This window comes from Diabrotica virgifera, chromosome 4 (assembly GCF_917563875.1).
Source record: "Diabrotica virgifera virgifera chromosome 4, PGI_DIABVI_V3a".
NCBI lineage: Eukaryota > Metazoa > Arthropoda > Insecta > Coleoptera > Chrysomelidae > Diabrotica > Diabrotica virgifera.
The window spans coordinates 118597390-118619854 of NC_065446.1; the positions used below are offsets into that span (position 1 = coordinate 118597390).

At 31.8% G+C, this 22465-nt stretch overlaps 1 protein-coding gene across 5 annotated transcripts in view; it reads right to left on the reverse strand.

Moving 5' to 3' along the window:
- Positions 1–304: 304 nt before the first annotated feature.
- LOC126883135 (acetyl-CoA carboxylase) overlaps positions 305–22465 on the reverse strand; it is a 465330-nt gene continuing 443169 nt past the window's right edge. For all 5 annotated transcript variants that reach the window (XM_050648387.1, XM_050648384.1, XM_050648388.1 and 2 more), the window contains 10 exons: positions 19816–20024; positions 19616–19759; positions 17899–18019; positions 17475–17668; positions 16040–16175; positions 15806–15983; positions 10985–11333; positions 10315–10485; positions 7148–7291; positions 305–3758 (listed from right to left, as the gene is read on the reverse strand). In XM_050648387.1, coding sequence (XP_050504344.1) covers positions 3639–3758; positions 7148–7291; positions 10315–10485; positions 10985–11333; positions 15806–15983; positions 16040–16175; positions 17475–17668; positions 17899–18019; positions 19616–19759; positions 19816–20024 — 1766 coding nt within the window. In that variant the 3' untranslated portion in view covers positions 305–3638. The remainder of the gene's footprint in view (positions 3759–7147; positions 7292–10314; positions 10486–10984; positions 11334–15805; positions 15984–16039; positions 16176–17474; positions 17669–17898; positions 18020–19615; positions 19760–19815; positions 20025–22465) is intronic.

The window sequence follows — 22465 nt, forward strand, 5'->3', positions numbered from 1 at the left end:
TTGTTTTAGTGATAAGAGTATGTAGTTTGCTCTTTTCTATGTCCCACTTTTACATTGGATCCCAGTTTCTTGGTCTTCGCACCGTATTTTTCTTTTGGCTTACTTGCTCCAATTTGCCAGTTTTGTATAGGGTTCTTACATTCCATGTTCCTATAAATATGTCCTCTCTTGTGTTTATCTTCCGTTTTCGCTCTTGTCTTTTTTTAACCCCATCGCATCAGCCATTTTTATTTAGAAACTGTGGATGATGTTTGCAGTTTTTGTTGATACTTTGTATAAAAAAGAACGGGTACATAAAACTAAACATATTAAAATACTTTATTAACAAATAAAATATTAACAAATATTAACAACAAAATTGACAAAATTGAGGGAAATAAATAAACAAACACTACTTTGAAGTTACTTACAGCATTCTAACCAAAAATAACAGGTCTAAAATTGTACAAAAATAATTGTTATACAAAAATAATTGCTTCATATCCAAATATTTACATAATCGAGCAGAACATGGTTTTATACAGGAAAATGTGAGTAAGAAACAAAATGTACAACAAAATCATCATTCACTATTTTTAAATATTTCAATATTTAAAACCCACTTTTCACCAATATGTATATTACGAAAATCAATGTGTTCAATCCAAACAAACAAATATAAATTTAACGAAGTTGTTACAGTAATATAATTAAGACCAAAAGACAATAAAGAACTTTTATCAATAAAAAACAAAAAAAAATAATAGCATAAGACCGTTCGTGATTTAGAAACAATTTTATGAGAAGTGATTCTTCACTTGTCATCGACATATTATTACTGCTCTCCGGCATGTTGGATCCGTGACACTCGAGGTCTTTTGAGAAAGATATTACTATTATTTTGCATTTTGTGCCAAGAGCTGGATTGGAGGACAAACAGGGCCGGACCTTCGAGAAACGAACATACATCTTGCAATAGTGCAAAGTATTCAAAGCGTCTTTCTAACACAGTTTATAGTCCGAGAGCTAGACTAGAAGTATATTATGAGTATGTATTTGAACAGTATGAAAATATTATGTAATCCCCATTCAGGAATGAATACAAATTCGAATACCTGGCATATCGTGGAGAAGAGTTTTGGCTTTATTGTCCCTTGAATTTTTTAAGTTCTATTATTTAGGTAGTTCTTGAGGTATTTTAATATCTTCTAATTTAACCACTACTCTCTTATCTCGTAAATATATCTCGTTCATTTCTGTTCGTTCTTTTTGCATCCATTTGTGAACAGTCGTTCGCTTGATGTTATCAGTACGTCTGGTTTGTGGTCTGCACCTACTTCTCTTATTTTCTCTTGGTCCCAATTCAACAATTCGCTTCGTCCAACGGTTATCTTCCATTCTTCCTATGTGACCTGCCATAACTAGCCGATGCCGCAGCATCGGCTACTGTATTACGTGACATAAAATAGCGCTGTTGTCGATAAACGATAAAACTTCTGTATGTACCATTATTTAAAAAATAGGTATTCAATCCCTTGTTAACAATCCCAGTCTATAATAATGTATACTTAAATTTACAATTTGGTATACAGCTTGGTTGATACACGTTGATACGTGCATGATGCATTGATGCCTGATTGTGGAAAAAAAGATATTTTTAAGTTTCTGCACTGTATTTTCTTAAACATTTAATAAAATATTAAAAATTCTGAAACTATTTTAGTGTATTAGGTATTAAGTTTTAATATTAGGTATAAAAATCCACTTAGAGTGGCCATATTGCTGGCACTATGTTGGTAATATGGCCAACAGCAGTATTTTTTAAATTATATCATAAATATCGTATTTTTATAATTTTTTAAAAATCATAAAATAAATATATCTTTAGATAATCTATATAACTGTAATATCAGTTACTCTTTAAAAAAAATTGAATTTGGCATCAAATACAGACAAAAGATTTTAAGGTACCTGCACATATTATTAAGAATTCTGCTCTTTACTTATGTATATATTACCTTTGGAAAAATCTCCTCACGTGTGGCTACCCACTTTACAACAACTATCAAAAATAAGACAAATTAAAAAAAACCTATCGCCCGCCAGGTAACCACAAGAGATTCTTATAAAAATATACATTTTAATATCAAAACTAGCACCTCTATTCTTATAAGCTTGTTACTTAAAAGATCTAACTACTCTTTCATTTTGTTAACCGATAGTGCAAATAAATTAAGATATTGTTCGAACGAAACTTGCTAAAGTATATTCCAATAATAAAAGAAAAGACTGTTGAATTATTCTTTATATAACTGAAGTCTTAATAATTGCCATATAATTTATCAGCTTAACTGTCGATTGAAAAAGTGGAATATATTGCTGATTGTGACCCACGGAGACTCCTTATCATCTAACTCCGAATTCAATACAGTACAGTCGGTATAAATTGTGGTTATTTTCGTGCCGTTTCTCATAGAGGACTCTCGAAAAATATTCAAACTGAATTTTTTTGTGTACGGAACTACACAAAGCTGTCATTAAAGTGACAAAAAAGACAAAAGATAATCCACGTAGAGATTTTCTAAAACTCTTTGAAGGGCATAAAATATTTTGATATTGGAAGTAGTTCTCTATTAATTTGTTTTCTTTTATAAAAGTATTTTCAGAATTTATCGTAACTGCTTTGCTGTATTTATTCACTGAATATCTTAAGTTTAACAAAGATAAACATTATAATAATCGGTAAACAAATATTTATTGGTAAAATAAATTAAGATAAATAATGTGCCTTGAGATAGATGCAATGACAGATGACAGTTAAGATTTTCAAGATAACCAACTGAAACAATGACGTCACATGAATATATTCCTTCTGCAATCTACGACCAGATTAATATCTCCCTGTATTTACTACGGCAATGGAACTACAGCAACCATTGACATATTAAGCGTAGACTCGGCATACTCACCAAAAAAGCGTAATTCGGAAACAGCATGGAAACAGTCGATAGGTGGCCTATCTATATCTTTTAACCAAATAATCCCGCGCATGTGACAGACAAAGATGGCTAGACCACTCAATCCTATGTCGGCGTTACACCTCAATGCATTGAGTGGGATATCCCTAGCCAAGTATATCCTTAACATGTCTCTGACAGCAACAGGGCTTTTCATTCACAGTCAGTTGTTTCGAGCTTCTATCATAATATGTCGTATAATCCGTTTATATTAATATTATACAAAGATTATACAACACATTGTGACAGAAGCTCGAAACAAATGACAATCGATGAAAAGCCCTATAAGTGAACTATGATGTACATTGACATTCGTTTTACGTTTAGGGTTTTGTCTACTCTTCGCTGTTATAGCGCCACCTACACCTAACCAACAATCTAAAAATCTTTAGGATGGCGTAGCTAACTTCAGTTTTATACTTGCTAAACTCGACTTTAAATCAATTGTTAAAAACTCAGTTTTCCCGTCTATTCTTTGTTTGGTGTAACCTTATTGGCAAACCTTGAAATCTATTGATAATATCAAATGAAAAATGAAACTAACTACATAGTTTTGGTTTTGCTTACTTGTTGCCGTATTATTAAATAAAAATTCCCTGAAGTATAAAATTCTAAGAAAATATCAGTCCTATTTTGTACAATCTAATCTATATTTTCTAGCGAACCTAATTGGGATAGTGTTCGTATCACTTCTGCTTTTTGGTTGTCACTTAGTTTTTCTATTATAGCTACGACCGCATCTAATGCGACATCTGGACAATCCTATAAAAAAAATTAAACATTAGTTAAAAGTAAACAAAAGTAAATATTGGAATATACTATTCAACAAGTGGCGCAAGGGTTATTGTCGCGTTCTTAAGTTGGTAAGCGCAAAAGGACACCTCACACATCTTATGGAAAATATAATGTCACTCAAATGAAATAAAATTTACATGAATAGATGCATCCTGAAATTTCAATAATTTGATACCATTGCGCCAACTCTGTATTTTGATTAACAATGACAAGAGCGTAAATTGATCAAAATAAGTCTAAAATCAAATAGGAATGTACGTGTGTCAAAGAGAGAAAGAAGATCTTGTGATTTGCGTACTCCATAAATCTTTTTGAAGGATTAAGGCAGATGCTTACTCTTATATTTTCCTATTATTATTGATAATAAAGTAGGTATAATTTGGTTAGTTGTACCGCCTCTAATCAGCTTAAGCTAGTGTTGAATAGACTGTATTAAATAGCCACTAGACTAATATTATTTATGAATGCCAGTTTAATGGACTTCAAAATGTGATATCGATAAACTTTAATTACAATTAACGCCCTAATTAAACAAAATTCAGAGTTGGCGCAATACTATAAAATTATTGAAATTTCAGGACGCATCTATTCATGTAAATTTTATTTCATTTGAGTGACATTATATTTTCCATAAGATGTGTGCGGTGTCCTTTGCTTGCAATGCTTTTTAAATGCATACATTTTTTCGAATCCTGAGAAAACTGTTATAATAAAATGACGTTTACTAAACGTCATTCAATGTTTACATATCAAAACCGTGCGTGACTTGTCCCAGTAGAATTTTATAAGATTGGATTCTTCAACAGATCTCTTACGAATTTTATGTTAGGCTGATAGTTATATCTATTATAATTGAAAAACAAGTGCTCACTATAAATAAAATTCGTTAAGAGATTTGTTGAAAAATTTTACTATAAAGGAGGCAAAGAAAGTATTTTCCTTGGATTTTTTTAATTGTCCGTTCTTCTTGTTCTAATGTAGCAGCCAAGAAAGACAATAAATTCTTCCAAATCCTCATAGGCCATTTTTCTTTTCACGCTGTGGTTATCGAAAAACTGTTAGCCCAATCGGGTTAGCATTTCACCTTGCATTACGAGCTGCCCCAAATTTTATTTTTCTAATCTTTAGGGGGGTCAATAGTAGTGTAAATTTGAAATCTTGACTGAAATCCGCCGTTGCGTTAGCCACCATCTTGATTTTAAACAAGAACCGTTTTTGCTCAATATCTCCGCCATTTTCTACTTTTCCACAAAAATTATACCAACTAAAATTGTTGAAAATGTGAATTTCTATAATTTCTTTTATTACAATTTTTTCGTGCGGTCAATATTTTCCGAGTTATGGCGGAAAATAGTGACAGTTAGAGCATAATTATTGAATTATCTCGTTTATTATTAGTTTTACGACGAAATGTACCTATACAAAAATAGAGAGAATTACATTTTACACAATTTTGATATCTTTAATTGTTTTTGCTAAAATAAATATTTAAGGTAGTACAACGGAAGTATGTACGCGGTAAAGGAGCGAGCGTAAGACCGGATTGGTTTCATAGCAATTCTTTTTATTCAATATCTTCGCAATTTTCAACTTTTCGACAAAAAGTGTAAGGGCTGAAATTGTTGCAATAGCGATATACTACAATTTTTCGAGAGAACCAGTGGCAGGTATACGAGGGGGTGAGGGGATGGGGAAATTCCCACAATAGGGTCCAAAATTAAAAAAAAATTGTTAACATCAAAATATCGACAGACACATTCAACCAATAAACCGGCTAGTTAATAAAATTAAGTGAACTTAATGCATATAAGTAATTTTTATGTCTTATGTAGTTTGGTTAGTGTTTCATTGAAAGATTCAAAAATTGTATAAAATATAATTCTCTTTATTTTTGTTAATGTACAGTTATGTCGTAAAGTTAATAATAAAGGAGAAAATTCAATAATTATGTTTCTACTCCACTACCAATATTTTCCCCCTTAACTCGGAAAATATTGATCTTATAAAAAAATTGTGCAAAAGAAATTGTCAGATTCAATTGTCATTTCCAACAATTTTAGTTCCTACCATTTTTGTCGAAAAGTTGAAAATGGCTGAGATATTAAGCAACAACGGTTCTCCTTTAAAATCAATATGGCTGCTAACGCAACGGCCGAATTCAGTCGAGATTTTAAATTTACACTATTATTGACTCCCCCTAAAGCTTGGAAAAATAAGATTTGGGGCAACTCAGAAACAACATTTAATTCAATAATTATGCTCCCCCATCCCCTTTTTACTATTTTCCCGCTTAACTCGCAAAATATCAATCGCACGAAATAAATTGTAGGAAATTATAATTGCAACAATTTTAGTTTCAGCCATTTTTGTCGAAAAATTGAAAATGGCGTAGATATTAAACAAAAACAATTGTAAAACCATACGGGTCTTACGCTCGCGCCTTTACCTCATACGTACTACCTTACATATTGATTTTAACAAGAAAATGATAGTAAGTATCTCTATTTTTGTATTTTTGTCGTAAAACTAACAATAAACGAGATAATTCAATAATTATGCTCCGTCACTATTTTTCGCCATAACTCGGAAAATATCGACAGCACGAAAAAATTATAATAACAGAAATTATAGAAAATGACATTTTCAACACTTTTAGTTCTTATATTTTTTGTCGAAAAGTTGAAAATGGCGGAGAGATTGAGCAAAAACGGTTCTCGTTTAAAATCAAGATGGCGGCTAACGCAACGGCGGAATTCAGTCGAGATTTTAAATTTACATTACTATTGACCTCCCCTCTGATACTACTAAAGATTAAAAAATAAAATTTGGGGCAGCTCGTAATGCAAGGTTAGACCTGTTATTCGTCTAACCAACTGGACTATGTGAACTTCTACGTAGACTGCGATGAGTCCGGGACTCCAAGTGCGAATACGAGACTGAGACTGCCTTGTTCGCGACGAGTCTCGTCCTCGACTCTCTAATACATTTTGGCCTTAAATAATTAGAAATAAAAATACATCATCTTCGATATGCTAGAAGAAATATGCCCAATTCTAGGTAGCAAATAACCCGAATCAAAAAATTACGTTCAAATTATCTTGACCGCTATCCAACCTGGAAAAATGCATATGGCAACAGAGGACGGTTAGATATAAGAATCAGAAATGTTTACTATCTCATATGACTTTCTTTGCTATTTAAAAAAAATTGATGGTCAATATTGTCACCTGAAGGTGGCAGCCACACGTGTCCGGGCAATTTGGTTTTAACGTTAAAATAAACTAGTTGACAGGGAAAAAAGACTATCCTTTCACTGTATTAAACACTTCTAGAAATAAAAAAATTCGAAATCTTACCTCTAAAGTAGATTTAATATTATTGAGAACTGCGTCTTTCTTTACAGCATGTATATTGTGGCTAATAATGGATTCGTGTGAGGGTTTCTGTAACTGCTCTTCGATCCATTGAACTACTACTTCATTCTTGTCCCATTTGTATCCCTAAAAATACAGACAATCTATTCATTGGTCCTCACTTTCTCCCCGTTAATTGTGGCATTTGCGAATAGGATAATTATAAACGTACCCTTTCCTTAATGGCTCGTATAAATAAAAATGAGAATGTAGTTTATACTCCAAATGTTGGAGTAGGTACATACTCCACGTGGTAAGAATAAAAATCAGAAGTAGATACTCAGCTTGAGTCGGTACTCTTATGTACAGTTTGTTTTGAGAATACAGATACTCATTTTTGATATGAAAAAAAAATGTCTTTATGCTCTTTATGATGAGAATATACTCAGTAAATTTGGAGTCTAATAATTACCAGACTTCAGTTTGATGGTGGCAAAGCTATGGAGAGTTCATGTAAGTTGCGTTCAAAAAAATATTATAAACCAAGAAGTACAAGAAGAACCTCAAGTAGCACCGAACGGGTTAATTAAGTCTTTTAAGGATGCTTTAAAACTGTAGAATAAAACTAAAATTAAAACCATTTGGTTTTTAAGTAAACCTTAAGGTTGCAATAAAACCGCTTTCAGCATAAAAGGGCCCACTCTGAAAGAGGTCAATAAAACCACAAATAAAAACCTTTTTAAAACTTTGTTTTCTTAAGCAACTGGTTTTAAAGCTGCTGTGAAGGTGCTTTTAAAACTATGTTAAAAGACACTTTTTTAAGTGCAGGCAGTTTTATAGCAAACCCAAAAAGGTTTTTTTAAATGGAGACTTTTAAAGACAATTTACCATATTAAATGATCCTTTAAACCCATATACTCCATATAGGCCAACAAATTTTTACATGTGTTATGATAGGTAGATACGTATTTGTAACCATAAAATAATAAAAAGTACCTACTTTGTTATTTCGGACTGTCAAGGTAGAAAAGCACTTGCGCGCCCAACTTTATTGATAATGTTAACAAAAAGAGGTCTAAATAACTCACGCGCCCTAACATTTTTGACTACTGGCGATTAAAAAATAAAAATAATAAAAAAATTTAAATCCGAAAAATATTAATTTGAAAGAAAAATAATGTTATCTACAATTTTAATGTTTTAATGTTAAAATAAGTCGAATTTATGTTTCTAAGTCGCTTGTTTATAATTTTTATGTAAGCCTTATATTGTAACCTATCATGGCTTTCAGCATCTCCAGAAAGCAATATGGCCGAAATCCAAATAAAACTATTTGGTCTATCGACAGAGAATTGTTAAGATCACATGGTTTTATTTTATACCTTTCCAGGAGCATACATCCTACATAAAAGCAAGGTTGCCTTGGAATTAAAACCGTTTAGTTTTAATGCTGCTGTCAATAATGCCACTCGGTTTTAATGTGAATCTAACCTAAAATCAAGGCGTCGTAGTGCTGTGTGTGTGTTGTATCTTTCTTTTAAAATGACCAGTTCGTTTATATTTTAAGTAAGTACTTGCGACTTATTTCTTCCATACTAAATGTACTTCCACTTTTTACAACACATTACACCATTGTTTCCTCTAAAACAAATGACCGACCATTTTGGACATGAAAGAAGAGGGGATGAGTTTAGTTTTATTGTTTCTAACAAGAAGCATAGTTTAGTCTTTACGATAACCACATTGATTCAGTTAAGAGCGTTTGGTTTTAATATAGCCTACTAATTGCTTTTAAGAAAGCAACTTTAAAGAAAACTAAAAACATAGTTTTAAGGCATATGTTTTACTGACATAATAGTCTTGAGGTCAAGTAGTTTTAATAATAGGTTTTATTACTCATATTAGGAGAATCTTTAAAACTGCAATAAAACTAAAAAGTAACAAACTAGAATCTAATAAAACCAAACAGTCCGGAAGTTCTTCATAAAACTGATTAGTTTTAAAGTGAACTGAGAATAAACCATTTTAAAACTACAATAGACAAATTATCTATTAAGGTTAATTAGTCTTATTTGATACTCTTATTAGATACTTTAAAACTAGTGACAAATGCTTAACAGTTTTGAAGTTCTGGCAGTATATCTACAAGGTAACTTTAAAACCATATCTTCTTAGTTACCACAATAAAACCTTTATAAACCTTAAATAAAACTAAAATGTTTTTATTGTGCTACTTGGGTACTTGTGATCGTGACTTTAAAGTATTATATCGATTTAATAAAGAAAATGTTGAGTGGTTTTAGGATAATTTTTTTAGTGAAGAATCGGAATAAACAAGATATGGGGCTATACGTAACTTTGATAAAATGAATACATATTTTTAAGACATGTAGGTGATCCAGGATTTCGAACAGGAGTGGGAGAATATATGTGTGTTCATCAAACTACCGTGTGTAAGGTTGTGACACAAGTGGTTGACCAGATGATAGAAAAATGCGCATGTTCGATAAAATTTCTTCATGGTCCGGCGGATTTAATAGAAGCTAAGCTAAAGCAAGATGAAACAAAGTACATATTTTCATGAGAAGTGGGTGAGATCGATAGCACCCACATAAAAATAAAAAAACACCTCTTCATGGTGATGAATATATCAATCGCAAAGGATATCACAGTATCAACGTTCAAGCCACTTGCAATGAAGATGAGTGGTTTACAGGCATGGACGCATGATGGCCAGGATCCGTCCATGATTCACGGATATGGAGCAACTCACAAATTTATAACATTGTTTTAAATGAGTTTAGGAAGTCAAAGGCAATAATTTTATGAGATGAAGGTTATGGCGTAGTACCGTGGTTAATGTTGCCCTTTAGAAATCCAGATACTCCTGCAGAGCTTGCTTATAACAAATTATTTACAAAGGAGCGTGTATTAATTGAAAGATGTTTTGGACAACTAAAACAATGATTTCTAACGATTTAGAAATTAAATAGAGAGTATCTACTCTTATGTACTGTGAGTAAAAGCTCATTACATCACAATATTTTTATTCAGATGAAATGGAGTGTAAGTTTAAACTTACAGTTTACGCTCTTTATGCTCATACTCATGAGAATATACTCGGAGATTATACTCCGTTTTTATGCATACCACCCAATGAGTGAACTTACCTCAGCAGCACCTTTGTCTTCCACAAACCACCTCCTGAGCATTGCTTCACCTTGTCCTACTGCCAATTCAGGTTGGACTTCCATAAGTGCTTTGATTACTCTTTCTTCTAGTAGACGTCTCCTCAGTCGCCAATAGATTATTTTCCTAGATTTTCTCCACGGTACAATTTCCTAAAATATATTTTTATACAGAAACTTTGCTTTAACTCAGTACAAGATTTATGTACAGTTGTGGTCATTGAATAGTTTAAATTGTGGCCCTTTAATATCGAACGAAAAATTTTTTGAATTTTGATCCCGTTTAAATACGCCTTTTACGTTAAAGTGACGTTACCAGTGGCGGACACAGAATAATTTGATTAGAATTAAAGAACCAAAATAAAATAAATCTATTCTGCAAAATGTAATAATGTAAATTATTGAGTTTGGCAATTGCTGTTGGTTTTACGCATCATTCAAGTACCTATATGAATCTAATAATAGCTTTTTTTTAATTTTTCAATACGCGCCAAAGTTTTGAAAAGCGATTTGACATTTAGTAAATCCATACGGCACTGCGATTCTAGAGTCTTATATTACAACTTTACTACACCTTACAGAATAGAACAACTGAATCAAAGTCAAAATTTAATTTTATACATCGAATGATTTTGATTAAAAGTGTACTTACACTGATAGCCCCTTTCTCTAACATCCTCTCAGGAGTATCGTGTAGATCTGCGAAATGTACAGACACTTGATGGTACATGGGTAAAAGGAAGTTTTCTCTTTGTTTGATTTTCTTTTCTAGCTCAACTACTTCTGGAGGTTTCGGCCTTTCGACGGTGGCAGTGATGCTGGCAGATCGTTCACGAGGTTGTGTAATGCTAGCAGAACGATCTCGAGGAATTTCCCTCATTATTTGGTTGACTTGCTCGTCTAATTCTTTGATGGTTGGATCTACGCGGTGGATAGCTTTGATGAGATCCTTTTTACGGAATTTAATTTCGACTATACCTTCGGGTTCCAAAATACCACCCCTAAAACAGTAAAATGTAGAGTATACTCCATAACTTTTGGAAACTGTATTCATTTCAAAGATGAGCGCGTATAATAGGGACTTTGCACATTTTATAATTCAATAATGTTCAATTTCGTTTAAAAATAAGCTTTCCAAAATTTCACCCCTCAAAAACTCATAATAACTTGTCAATACAAATTTAAAATCTGCTTATTTAAATAATTTCAAACGATCGAAAAAGAACGAGAATAATAGGGAACTTGCACATTTTTTTATTACATAATAATGTTCAGTTTTGTTTAAAAATGAGATTTCCAAAATTTCACGCTTCAAAAACTCGTAACAACTTAAAAATACAAATTTAAAGTCTTCTGCGGTATAAAATAGTTCAAACGGCTGTGACGTCACATAGTTTTATTATATAGTTATGATTATGGTTATATTTAGGTATATTCTTCTTCTCCTTCTTTAGTTTATTGGCCTCCACCTACTTGGGTATTTGGCCAGCTCATCGTCGCGGAATAAGGGAAACATATTTATATTCTAATGACATTTATCGTATGTCATTGTAATAATATATACCAGTTTGTTGAGATTGGAGTTTGATACAGTTTTTGAAGGAAAGGAAAGAAGGTTTACTACGGAAAATAAAACCATTTTGTAAAAGTACAAGTTTTCTATGAATAGTTCAAACGATCAAAAACACTTGTGAGTCACATAACTTATTTTCTACTGACGTTTGTAATGTGTAATTTAATTAAAATTTTATACAATTTTGTTTACTTTGTTGGTGCAGAATGTAAACATATAACCGGATGATGTCAAGGCGCGTTTTGGGCTGACTGGTATAATTTGAATGTTTAATCATCTTTAGGGGCCAAACGAAAGCCAAGCAAAACTTTTTTATCTTTGATACATGTTTTAAATTATGTTCTGTTGTGATTTATAACATTTTTTCCAATTTAAAATTTTATGCAAGTTCCCTATTGTGATCAGACAGACAGATCCTGTCTTGTATGAAAGTATAAAGCATTTTGTTTACATTGATGTTTTGATACAGTTTTTGAAGAGGTAGTATTGAATAGGGAACTTGCACATTTTTTTTATTACATAATAATGTTCAGTTTTGTTTAAAAATGAGATTTCCAAAATTTCACGCTTCAAAAACTCGTAATAACTTAGAAATACATATTTAAAGTCTTCTGCGGTATAAAATAGTTCAAACGACCCGTGACGTCACATAGTTTTACATTAGTTATTATTATGGTTATATTTCGCTGTGTCTAGGTACACGCTAACGTGTACGGAAATAAAAAAGTTAGGTACACGCGAATTAAACTTCATCAAGCCAGTGACGTCATTATTTAGCGTGCGCAGGGACTGTATATTTTGGTACATGCTATTTTGATATGTTTAGTGTTTGTTTGATAGAAAAATATTTGTTAAGGGAAGGGAAGCAGAACTATTCGGATGTTTCAAACTTAATTATAATAAATCAATGTATATATAAAAGTATATATTTAGGTTAGCAAAATAAATATATGTATTTAGTTGACATGACACGTACAAAATATTGTTAAAATAATTTTTATACGTAAGTTAATTATTATAATCAACTATTCTAAATGGGAAATAAGCCACAATTTAACTAAAAAATGATTTTATTAACGTTTCGACGTCCAAATTGGATGTCATTGTCAAAATACAAAAATTAGTCAGATTAAATAAATTATTAGAAAAAATTTTTACTAAGCAACAACATTTTTGTTTAATTTAATAATATTTTGTATTTTGACAACGACGTCCGATTTAGACGTCGAAACGTTAATAAAATCATTTTTTAGTTAAATTGTGGCTTAGTTCCCATTTAGAATAGTTGATTACAAAAATGCAACAAGGAAATAGCTTCAGAACAAGTTAATTATTATTGTGAAAGCTTTACGTCTTCCTTTTATTTTAATTTTGGACGGTAATACTATTTCACTTATAACTAAAAAAATATATATTAATTTATAGTCTCTTAACTTTTTCATACTGTTTTAAAATGTTGTTAAACTCATTAAAACAACTAAATAATTGTCCACACTGCATAGTTAATTGAAAAACAAACACTAAACAAATAAAAAATAAGAAATCTCTTTACTAATCAATATTAAAATTAAAGTGTAAACACAACACGATTAAACAAATTCCAACACTCTGACACTCTAACTTTTTTATTTGCGTACACGTTAGCGTGTACCTAAACACAGCGTTATATTTAGGTATATTCTTCTTCTCCTTCTTTAGTTTATTGGCCTCCATCTACTTGGGTATTTGGCCAGCTCGTCGTCGGGAATAAAGGAAAACTATTTATATTATAATGGCATTTATCGTATGTCGTTGTAATAATATATACCAGTTTGTTGATATTGGAGTTTGATACAGTTTTTGAAGGAAAGGAAAGAAGGTTTACTATTGAAAATAAAACCATTTTGTAAAAGTACAAATTTTCTATGAATAGTTCAAACGATCAAAAACACTTTTAACTAAGTCTAATCGTTCGCTTCAATTTTTCGGCCAGACAATTGTATGACTTTAATTTTGAAATTATACTGAATTTTTTAAGAACTCCGACATTAACAAGCAGGTGTTATTAACATTTAATTATAAATTATTAAAGCTATTGAATAAATACTGATTTTAAAATTAATCAGTCCTTATTTACCACATTGGAACGATCCAATTATTAATCACCAGAAAAATCCAGGTCCGGATTAACAAAAAAACATAAGGTAACTGTGATCTTGAAACAACACCCTGTATATTGAAATTTTCAAAATTTGTTTGCACATTTGAAAAGAACACAAAAATTTGAGTTTATCGGTTTGCTTTCATTTTTTGTGAAGGGAATTTAATGACTTTAATTTTGAAATTAAATATATTGATTGATACTTTTAAGAACACTGAAATTAAAAAGCAGATTTTTAAAGCACTTTTAACAATAAATTATTAAAGTTATTAAATAAATACCCATTTTAAAAATAATCAATATTTATTTACGAAATTCGAACGACCCACTTACAAATCACAACAAAAATCCAGGTCCGGATTAACCAAACAATATAAAGTAATAATTGTAACCTTGAAACAACATCCTGTATATTGAAATTTACAAAATCCGTTTGCACATAGCTATGAAAAGAGCCAGAGTTTTTGGCCAGACAATTTAATGAATTTAATTTTGAAATTATGTCGAAATTTTTAAGAACTCTGGGAACTCATAATAAAAATTTCGATATAATTTCAAAAGTAATGCCATTTAATTGTTTGCATAAAAAATTAAAGCGGGACATTCTGTTTTTCGTGCTCTCTTCAGGTGTGCAAACGTATTTTAAAAATTTCAATATACAGGGTGTTTTTTCAACGTCACAATTACTTTGTATTTTGTTGTTAATACGGACCTGGATTTTTCTTGTGATTAGTAAGTGAGTCCTTCTAACGCAGTAAATAATATCTGATTATTTTTAAAATTAGAGTTTATTCATTAACTTGAATGATTTATTATTAAAAGTGCTTTAAAACCTGCTTAATAATTTCAGGGTTCTTTACAATTTGAATATATTTAATTTTAAAATTAAAGTTAATCAATGTTTGCACAAAAAATCAAAGTGAACCGATAAACTCGGATTTTTGTGGTCTTTTCAAATGTGCAAACAAATTTTGAAAATGTCAATATACAGGGTGTTGTTTCAAGGTCACAATTACTTTATGTTTTTTTTTTGTTAATCCGGACCTGGATTTTTCTTGTGATTAATAATTGGGTCTTTCCAATGAGGTAAATAAGTATAGATTCATTTTAAAATGAGTATTTATTCAATAACTTTAATAATTTATAATTCAAAGTTAATAATACCTGCTTTTTAACTCATTTGATCCCACGACATTTATTTTTTGATAATACAAAATTTTTTTGAATGCACTTGTTGAACCTGGGTTAAATAGTAAAAATTCATTGTTATTTGACATAAAAAAATTTAATTTTTAGCAACAAGTAGGTGTACTCATACGAGTACAACGGGCTGATCGGGAGTCAAAATATAAAACATTGTATAAAAATGAAAATGTTTTATTTTCTTACAGTGTAAGGTACATACGTACTTTGGGATATCATGTATTATAATCTAACCAGCATGAAATTGTACAAAACAATCACGTTTCAAACACATAGTCACTCCACACTTTATACTATAAGTCCAACGCACTTTGGTGGCATAGGCTACATCTAAGTTGTTTGTCTATTTTCTTTGGAAATCATCACTTTTATAATTTTTAAAACATTAATTGTCATTAATGTAACTGAATGTATTTTTTCGTAGCAACGAAGGGCATCTGACGTAATATACTTGACGACGGGAAATTATCAAAAATTATCAGTTTAATTTAGATTTCTGTAGCTTTCTATTGGTCAGAATCTCCTATGAATGAAATAATCATTGAAATCCAACTTACCTGCTATCATTATCTGCAAACATCTCCATATACCTAGAATTAATAGTTGGATCTACGACGGCCCAAGCTCCTCCTCGAAGTTCACCGTTAGGTGGAATATATATAATAATTGGTTGTTTGTATTCCCTTAATCCGTCCACGATATAAGCACCAAATTTGACAATCTGTTCGTACATATCTGAAAAGTACCAAAAAATCAGTATTTAATATCAATTCACTGTAACTTAAATATACCTTTCATTCCTCCACTGAAACCTCTCCAATTGGCGAAGATTATTAATGGCAGATCTTCTCTAGAAAAGTCTTTAATAGCTTGAGATGTTTTGTAAGCAGAGTCTGGGAACCAAACTTGACCAGCTTGAGACACGGTCTGAAACAATGTAAATATTAATACATATGTAATATAATTAATGTGTTTCATGTAATATATCAATGTAATATTAGTATAGTCGTAAATATGACAATTTTGAGCGATTAAAATGAGCAGTAGCCATAATTACAAACACTTGGGGCTTGATTTTAGAGCAACATATTGCTATGAATAGATAATGTGAAGTCACATCCAAACAACCAATGCATTTTTTATATCTTACTCTAAGCTCTAGGATTTTCTTTTTAACGTTTATTTTATTTCCTCTCCTTGCTTTGGTCCGATTGTTGATTTGATATAAGGAATTCTAGAGGTTATAATGAGACCTTCATAATTATTTCCAACTGAAATATGTGCGATATCATCGTCGAATGTAGTAAGAGTATCCTAATTTAGTTCGGAGGAATCTCCGATGTATAAAATACATAGAATTGGTCCAAGGACACTTCCTCGTTGGACACCAGCAGCAAAGTATCATAAAACAAAGCATTTTCCTTCTGGATTCTGAAATACCTGTCGGATATATACAGGGTGTCCACAAACTCTCCCAATAAACAACGGCCGGAGATTCCTCAGATAATTTGAAGATAATTTAACATTATTCATCTAGTCCGAAAATGCTTGCTAAAGGAACCAGAACTCTTTAAATATGGCGTCTTGTAATTAGTTTTTTTTTAAATAGCTACAGAACGGTTATATTTAGAAAAACGAAAACTGCTAGATGAATTGGGTTAAATTATCTTAAAATCATCTGAGGAATATCCTGTCTTCGTTTGTGGAGAGAGTTTCTGGACACCCTTTATAATTCTAGGAATAGCAAGTACGGTTTTGGTAAGTAGAATAATAGCGTAGTATATGTATTAACCCTTTGATGCCACAACTTGGGATACATCCAGCAAGACAGTGGTGCCAACTTACAATATAATTTGTGAATTATTATCTTATGAATAAACATATCTGCCAGTAGTGAAGAGTTCTCTTCTTAAAGTTAGTCAAAATTTTATTCAAGATCCACAAATGGGCGATATTGGTTTGGAGAAGACCAACAAATGTACTGCATAACGCTGATTTAAGAAAATAACCCTACAAAGTATTTTAATCTCGAAAAGCACCTCGTACATATTTAGTAAATACGGAAGGACACCTATGTGTAATTTGAATCCTCTAGAGGGCGAAATATAGGTTTCGCCTAGGATGTAATAAGCCAAATGGATGCAGTATGGGACGGTAATAACAGATGGATGAAAATTATATGACGTTGAATAATAGGTATCCAGAAAAAAGTATTGAATAGCTTACCCTTGATTCAGAATCCAAATTGGCGGGATCAGCAGGTAGCGTCAGTTCTACAGTCCTAGTTTCTACTGCAATAACTCCCACAGGTATGCCTCCCAATCTAGCTCTACCAGCAACCACGGTCTGGGCCCACGGCTGCATTATTTCCGCCCAGGAACCTTTATCGAAGAATCCACTCTCCCAAATGTTACCGTCGTCTAAAATATAAAATGTATTTAGAACTATTTATTGCCGCATAGGCTCACCAGCCCTTTATGTTTCGTGAGTGTATATGAGTGTATATGTACAGTAAAAGAACATTTTCCGCATATATCCGAATGACTGCATTATCTCAGGAGAGTACCGGTCAGACGGGGGTCACAAGGTCACAAGAATTCTATAACATTCTATAAAAATAATTATGTAGATAAAAATACTTTGTACTTACTGGGAGACTGTCTTCCTTCCAGCATCCACCTTGGATCGTAAGGTGTCTTTGTTGGAGTGAAAATAACTTCCCTGTCGATTGGATCCACTGGACTAACTATTGGTACGGGAGACATTTTGTCCTAAAAACAAACATTGTTTATAGACTTCTACTATGGGTTAATTTATATTGAATGCTATATTCAACACATTTACTTTTTGTTCGATTAAAAACTTTAACGATAGAAAGAATATGCTCTAAAGTCTGTATATTTCAAAAATAATTTAAATAGAAACTATAACCTAAAAAATGATAAGATGTCGAATGAAAGCCCCCGATGGTGTATTTCCGTTTTCGTGTTCATTTTACGACAGCGTCGTTTTGAAATAGACAGGGAAACGGCAAGACATATTTGGTTTCAAACAAGTGTTGATTTGAGAGAACCATCCCCGAACTACGTACGGGTTTGTATTGTACCGAAACATGCGGCTTTGAAATTCTACATACCAGTGCGCAGTCCCACGGGCAATGCTATGTCTATTCGTTTCAAGTGTTGTTTATTAAAATTACTTTTACATATATATATTTGTGTTTTATACAACTTCAAAATTCAAAAAATTTTATCATTTATATATAACTCTACTACCAATATTTCCTATCTACCAATTTTGCGCAAAATGACATATTTAACGAAAACATTTTTATTCGTTGGATCTGCGGAAACAAAACATAATTTCGTAATATCAAAGTTTCCTTCTTTTTTCTTTATATTTTTTTAAAACTCAAAGTAGTACTAAAATATCCTATCTTAAAAAAACTATTATGATAACTATACATTTTTTTTGTAATGCACAATAGCACTTTACTGTTCTATTAAAACCACGTACATAAAATCACAAATATGTGTTAAATTAGCACCTATCTGCATCACAAATTGTTCAGCTGAAACTAAAATACGTTTTTAATAGAACAATAAGTATTTTTGTGCATTGCAAAAAATGTCTATAATTAAATTAAGTACATATCATAATAGTTACTTGATAGTATTTTGGTACTACTTTATGTTTTGTTTCCACAACTCCAACGAATGAAAATTGATATATAAATGATAAAATTTTTTGAATTTTGAAGTAGTAGAAAACACAAATACATTTATTGGAAAGCGCTTTTTTTACAAATGCAAGTTGATAAACAACACATGAAACGAATAGATGTAGTAGTACGCACTAGTATGTCGCATCCCAACGCCGCACGTTTCGGTACAAACCCGTGTGTAGTTCGGAGGTAGCTCTTTTAAATCAACACCTGTTTGGAACCAAATATGTCTTGCCGTTTCCGTGTCTATTTCAAAACCGCTCTGTCGTAAATGAACACGTAAACGGAACTACGCCCCCGATCACAGGACTAATTTCGGCATATCATAATTTTATTAGTGATCTTTGGCCTAGATAATCGAAAAAAAGCAATTAGATCATTGACCAACAAAAATAATATAAAACATACACATTTACATACTATTATCTACTATGAGAAAGCATTTGACACTGTTAAACATGAGAAATTAATTTATTTTGAATAACATAAGTCTATCTGGATGGGAAATTCGAATAGGCAATAGCATCTTGGAATCAGTCAGCTAATATCAGAAGAAGTTCCTGTTAAGAATGGAGTTTGACAGGGATATGTACCTCTATATCTTATGAAATAAGCGACTTTCTACAGAATGTTCTATGCTTACCTTTGGAATATATGAAAGCCATCTACATATTGTGAAAATGCCCTCTAAATCGGTTTGGTCCGTTTTGTGAGTGACACCGTTGTTGTACATTATTTGAATTCCTCCAAGTTGATTATTTGAGGCATACACTTCTCGTCCCAGCAACTAAAAAAATTCAATAAAATATCCGTATCTAAGATTGTAATCTTAAAATTTTTTACTTTATTCAAAGCAGCATATCCGGTGAGAATAATAGGAGAATTTTCGATTTGAATAGTTCTCTGTCCTAGACGAACTAAGTAGGAACCAATACCAATAGCTCTGCAAGTTACCATCGAGATAGTAACCACTTCTTCATAAGCTGCAGATGTTTCACCGGCTATCATACCGGCGTATTTCAAGTTTTCAACACCTAATCCATCCTCTTTGCCTAAAAATATATGGAAAACATTAACAACAACATTTACATACATAGTAACATATTTACATAGTAACAATATTTACACAGTAACAATATTTACATAGTAACATAACTATACGTTCATATTAAGTATCGCTCTATAGCTAAGAAAAGTAATGGCAAAAATAAATACTCATATTACCCTCAATAATATCTTATAGTGCAGCTATGTGTACGCTTTTACAGTGATAACACATTCAAAAGCTCTCTATTACTTACAAATGAGATCATTTTGAAAAAACTTTTTCTGCAGCCGTCCCGAAAATAAAACTTTCGGTATGATTTATTAAATCGAAAGTACCATTTTACACAACTCGTACCGAAAGTAGCTACTTTCGGGACTAATTTTTTCACTTTCGGGACGCTTTTTTCACTTTCGGGACGATTTTGGGTAGCTAGGTAACGGCTTTGACAATAACATCAACTTTGTATTTTATTATGACAATGCTTGTGATTTAAGATTTGTGTGTGTTTTCGCTCAGTTTTTCAAATTAATAACTCAAAAAATAGTAAAAGTACTGACACGTCTAACACTAATTTCAATACTGCCAGTTCTGTTAATATTTCTAACAATATCAATGTAAATAATTGTTATAATTAATTAATTAATTAAATAATTGTTATAACAGTTAGTAAAGTTACATAAGTAAAGTTTATCCATGTATTATTTTTTAACATACAAAACGGCTGCAGAAAAAATATTGTACGTAACACGATCCAAAAGTGATTTTACGAGACTCCAGGGATTCCAGGGCGAGCCGTAGGCGAGTCTCGTAAAAACTTCCTACTCGTCTCGTAAAATATCACTTTTGGAACCTGTTACGTAAATTACTATTACAGTGGTTTTTCAAAATGATGGATGTTTTTCAAAACAGTGGTTTTCACTGTTTCGGGCTCAATGGATAAATACATGTTTTACCATGTGTTCATTTGAATTGAATTTTACCACATAGTTTTACATTGATAATATAATATGTGTGATTTTCAAACTATTAGGAGTCTAATTTAAATAAATCTTTTGCTTAAACAAACTATACATTTCCATTTTTAAGGCTTCTTACAGAACAGATAATAAACTGCTAATAAACCTCCATTTCTTTGAACAATGTTACTCCAATTTCAAATATATACCTCAAAAGTATATATGTACTTTTGTAAATTCCTGTTTCACATCATTTAACACAAATCAATGACGTAGGATGTGTATGGCAGTCTCTTTCTCCATTTCGCACTTTCTGCGCCATGGTTCATTCACCTTACCTAGTTTGTATAGGTGATTTCTTAAACGGCAATGTTCAGTCACCATTTCAGTGACCGTTTTCATCTCTCGTTTATTGAGGTTCATCAAATTGTTCGAGAATTTCTTATCAATATTCTTGATTGTCTGGATTTGTCCTTACGCGCTTCTCCATTTCTTTTGATGTTTCCTTATTAGCCACTGCTGAACCTCGTTTTTCCTAGCATCTTTAGTGACGCCACAGAAAGGTTCTGAGTCTAAGGTTTCTCTCGAACCTTGTTTTGCCAACAGATCTGCTCGTTCATTGCATTGCCAACAGATCTACTCGTCCATGCACCCTTTTATCACCCGGCATCCAGAATAATGAATAATGACACTTTACTGTCTTTTGCCAGGTTGTTGAGGAGATCTTTGCAGTTCCTCATCAGTTTTGATTTGGATGAATCTTGGACCTAAACATCCCGTTAGTTAGCATAGTAATTCAAGAAAGAGCCAACAGACACCACGAGAAATTGGAAGGCCACCCCAACCAATTAATATTACCACTACTGCAGCCACCAAACAACAGAAGATTACGAAGATTATGGCCCATAGATCTTCGCTGAAACTGAGGTGAAACCGCTGGGTGATGTACCTCATAACGCCATTTTATTGTACAATACTATAGTTGATATAAGTTATTGTACTTGTTAACAAATTAACTCATAGAATATGTAATTCTGATTGTTAATAAATGCTTACAAAAAAAAATATTTGTATATGGTTAAGTACGATTATAGAGACCTGTTAATAATCTGAAAATTTATCTGTAATTTACATTTTCAGGTATATTTTAAAAAAGAAGCAACATCTCGATAAAAGGTGACTTATCAAAAAAAGACTAAGAGGCAAAAAAGTTTTAAAAACACTGTGTTTAACTAATGGTACCACAATAATAGTTTAATTGGAACGTACACAAACATTTGGGGGGTTTAAACCGCATCTCGATAAAAACTGGCTTATCGAAAAAATACGGAGGCAAAAAAGTTTTAAAAACGTTGTGTTTAACTGACGGTACTACAATAATGAATTACTTGGAACGTACACATAAGTTTGGGGGGATTTAAGGGAACAAAACCCCCATAAAATTTTTATGGGGCGGACAAATTTCACTATAATTTTGTTTTAAGATGTT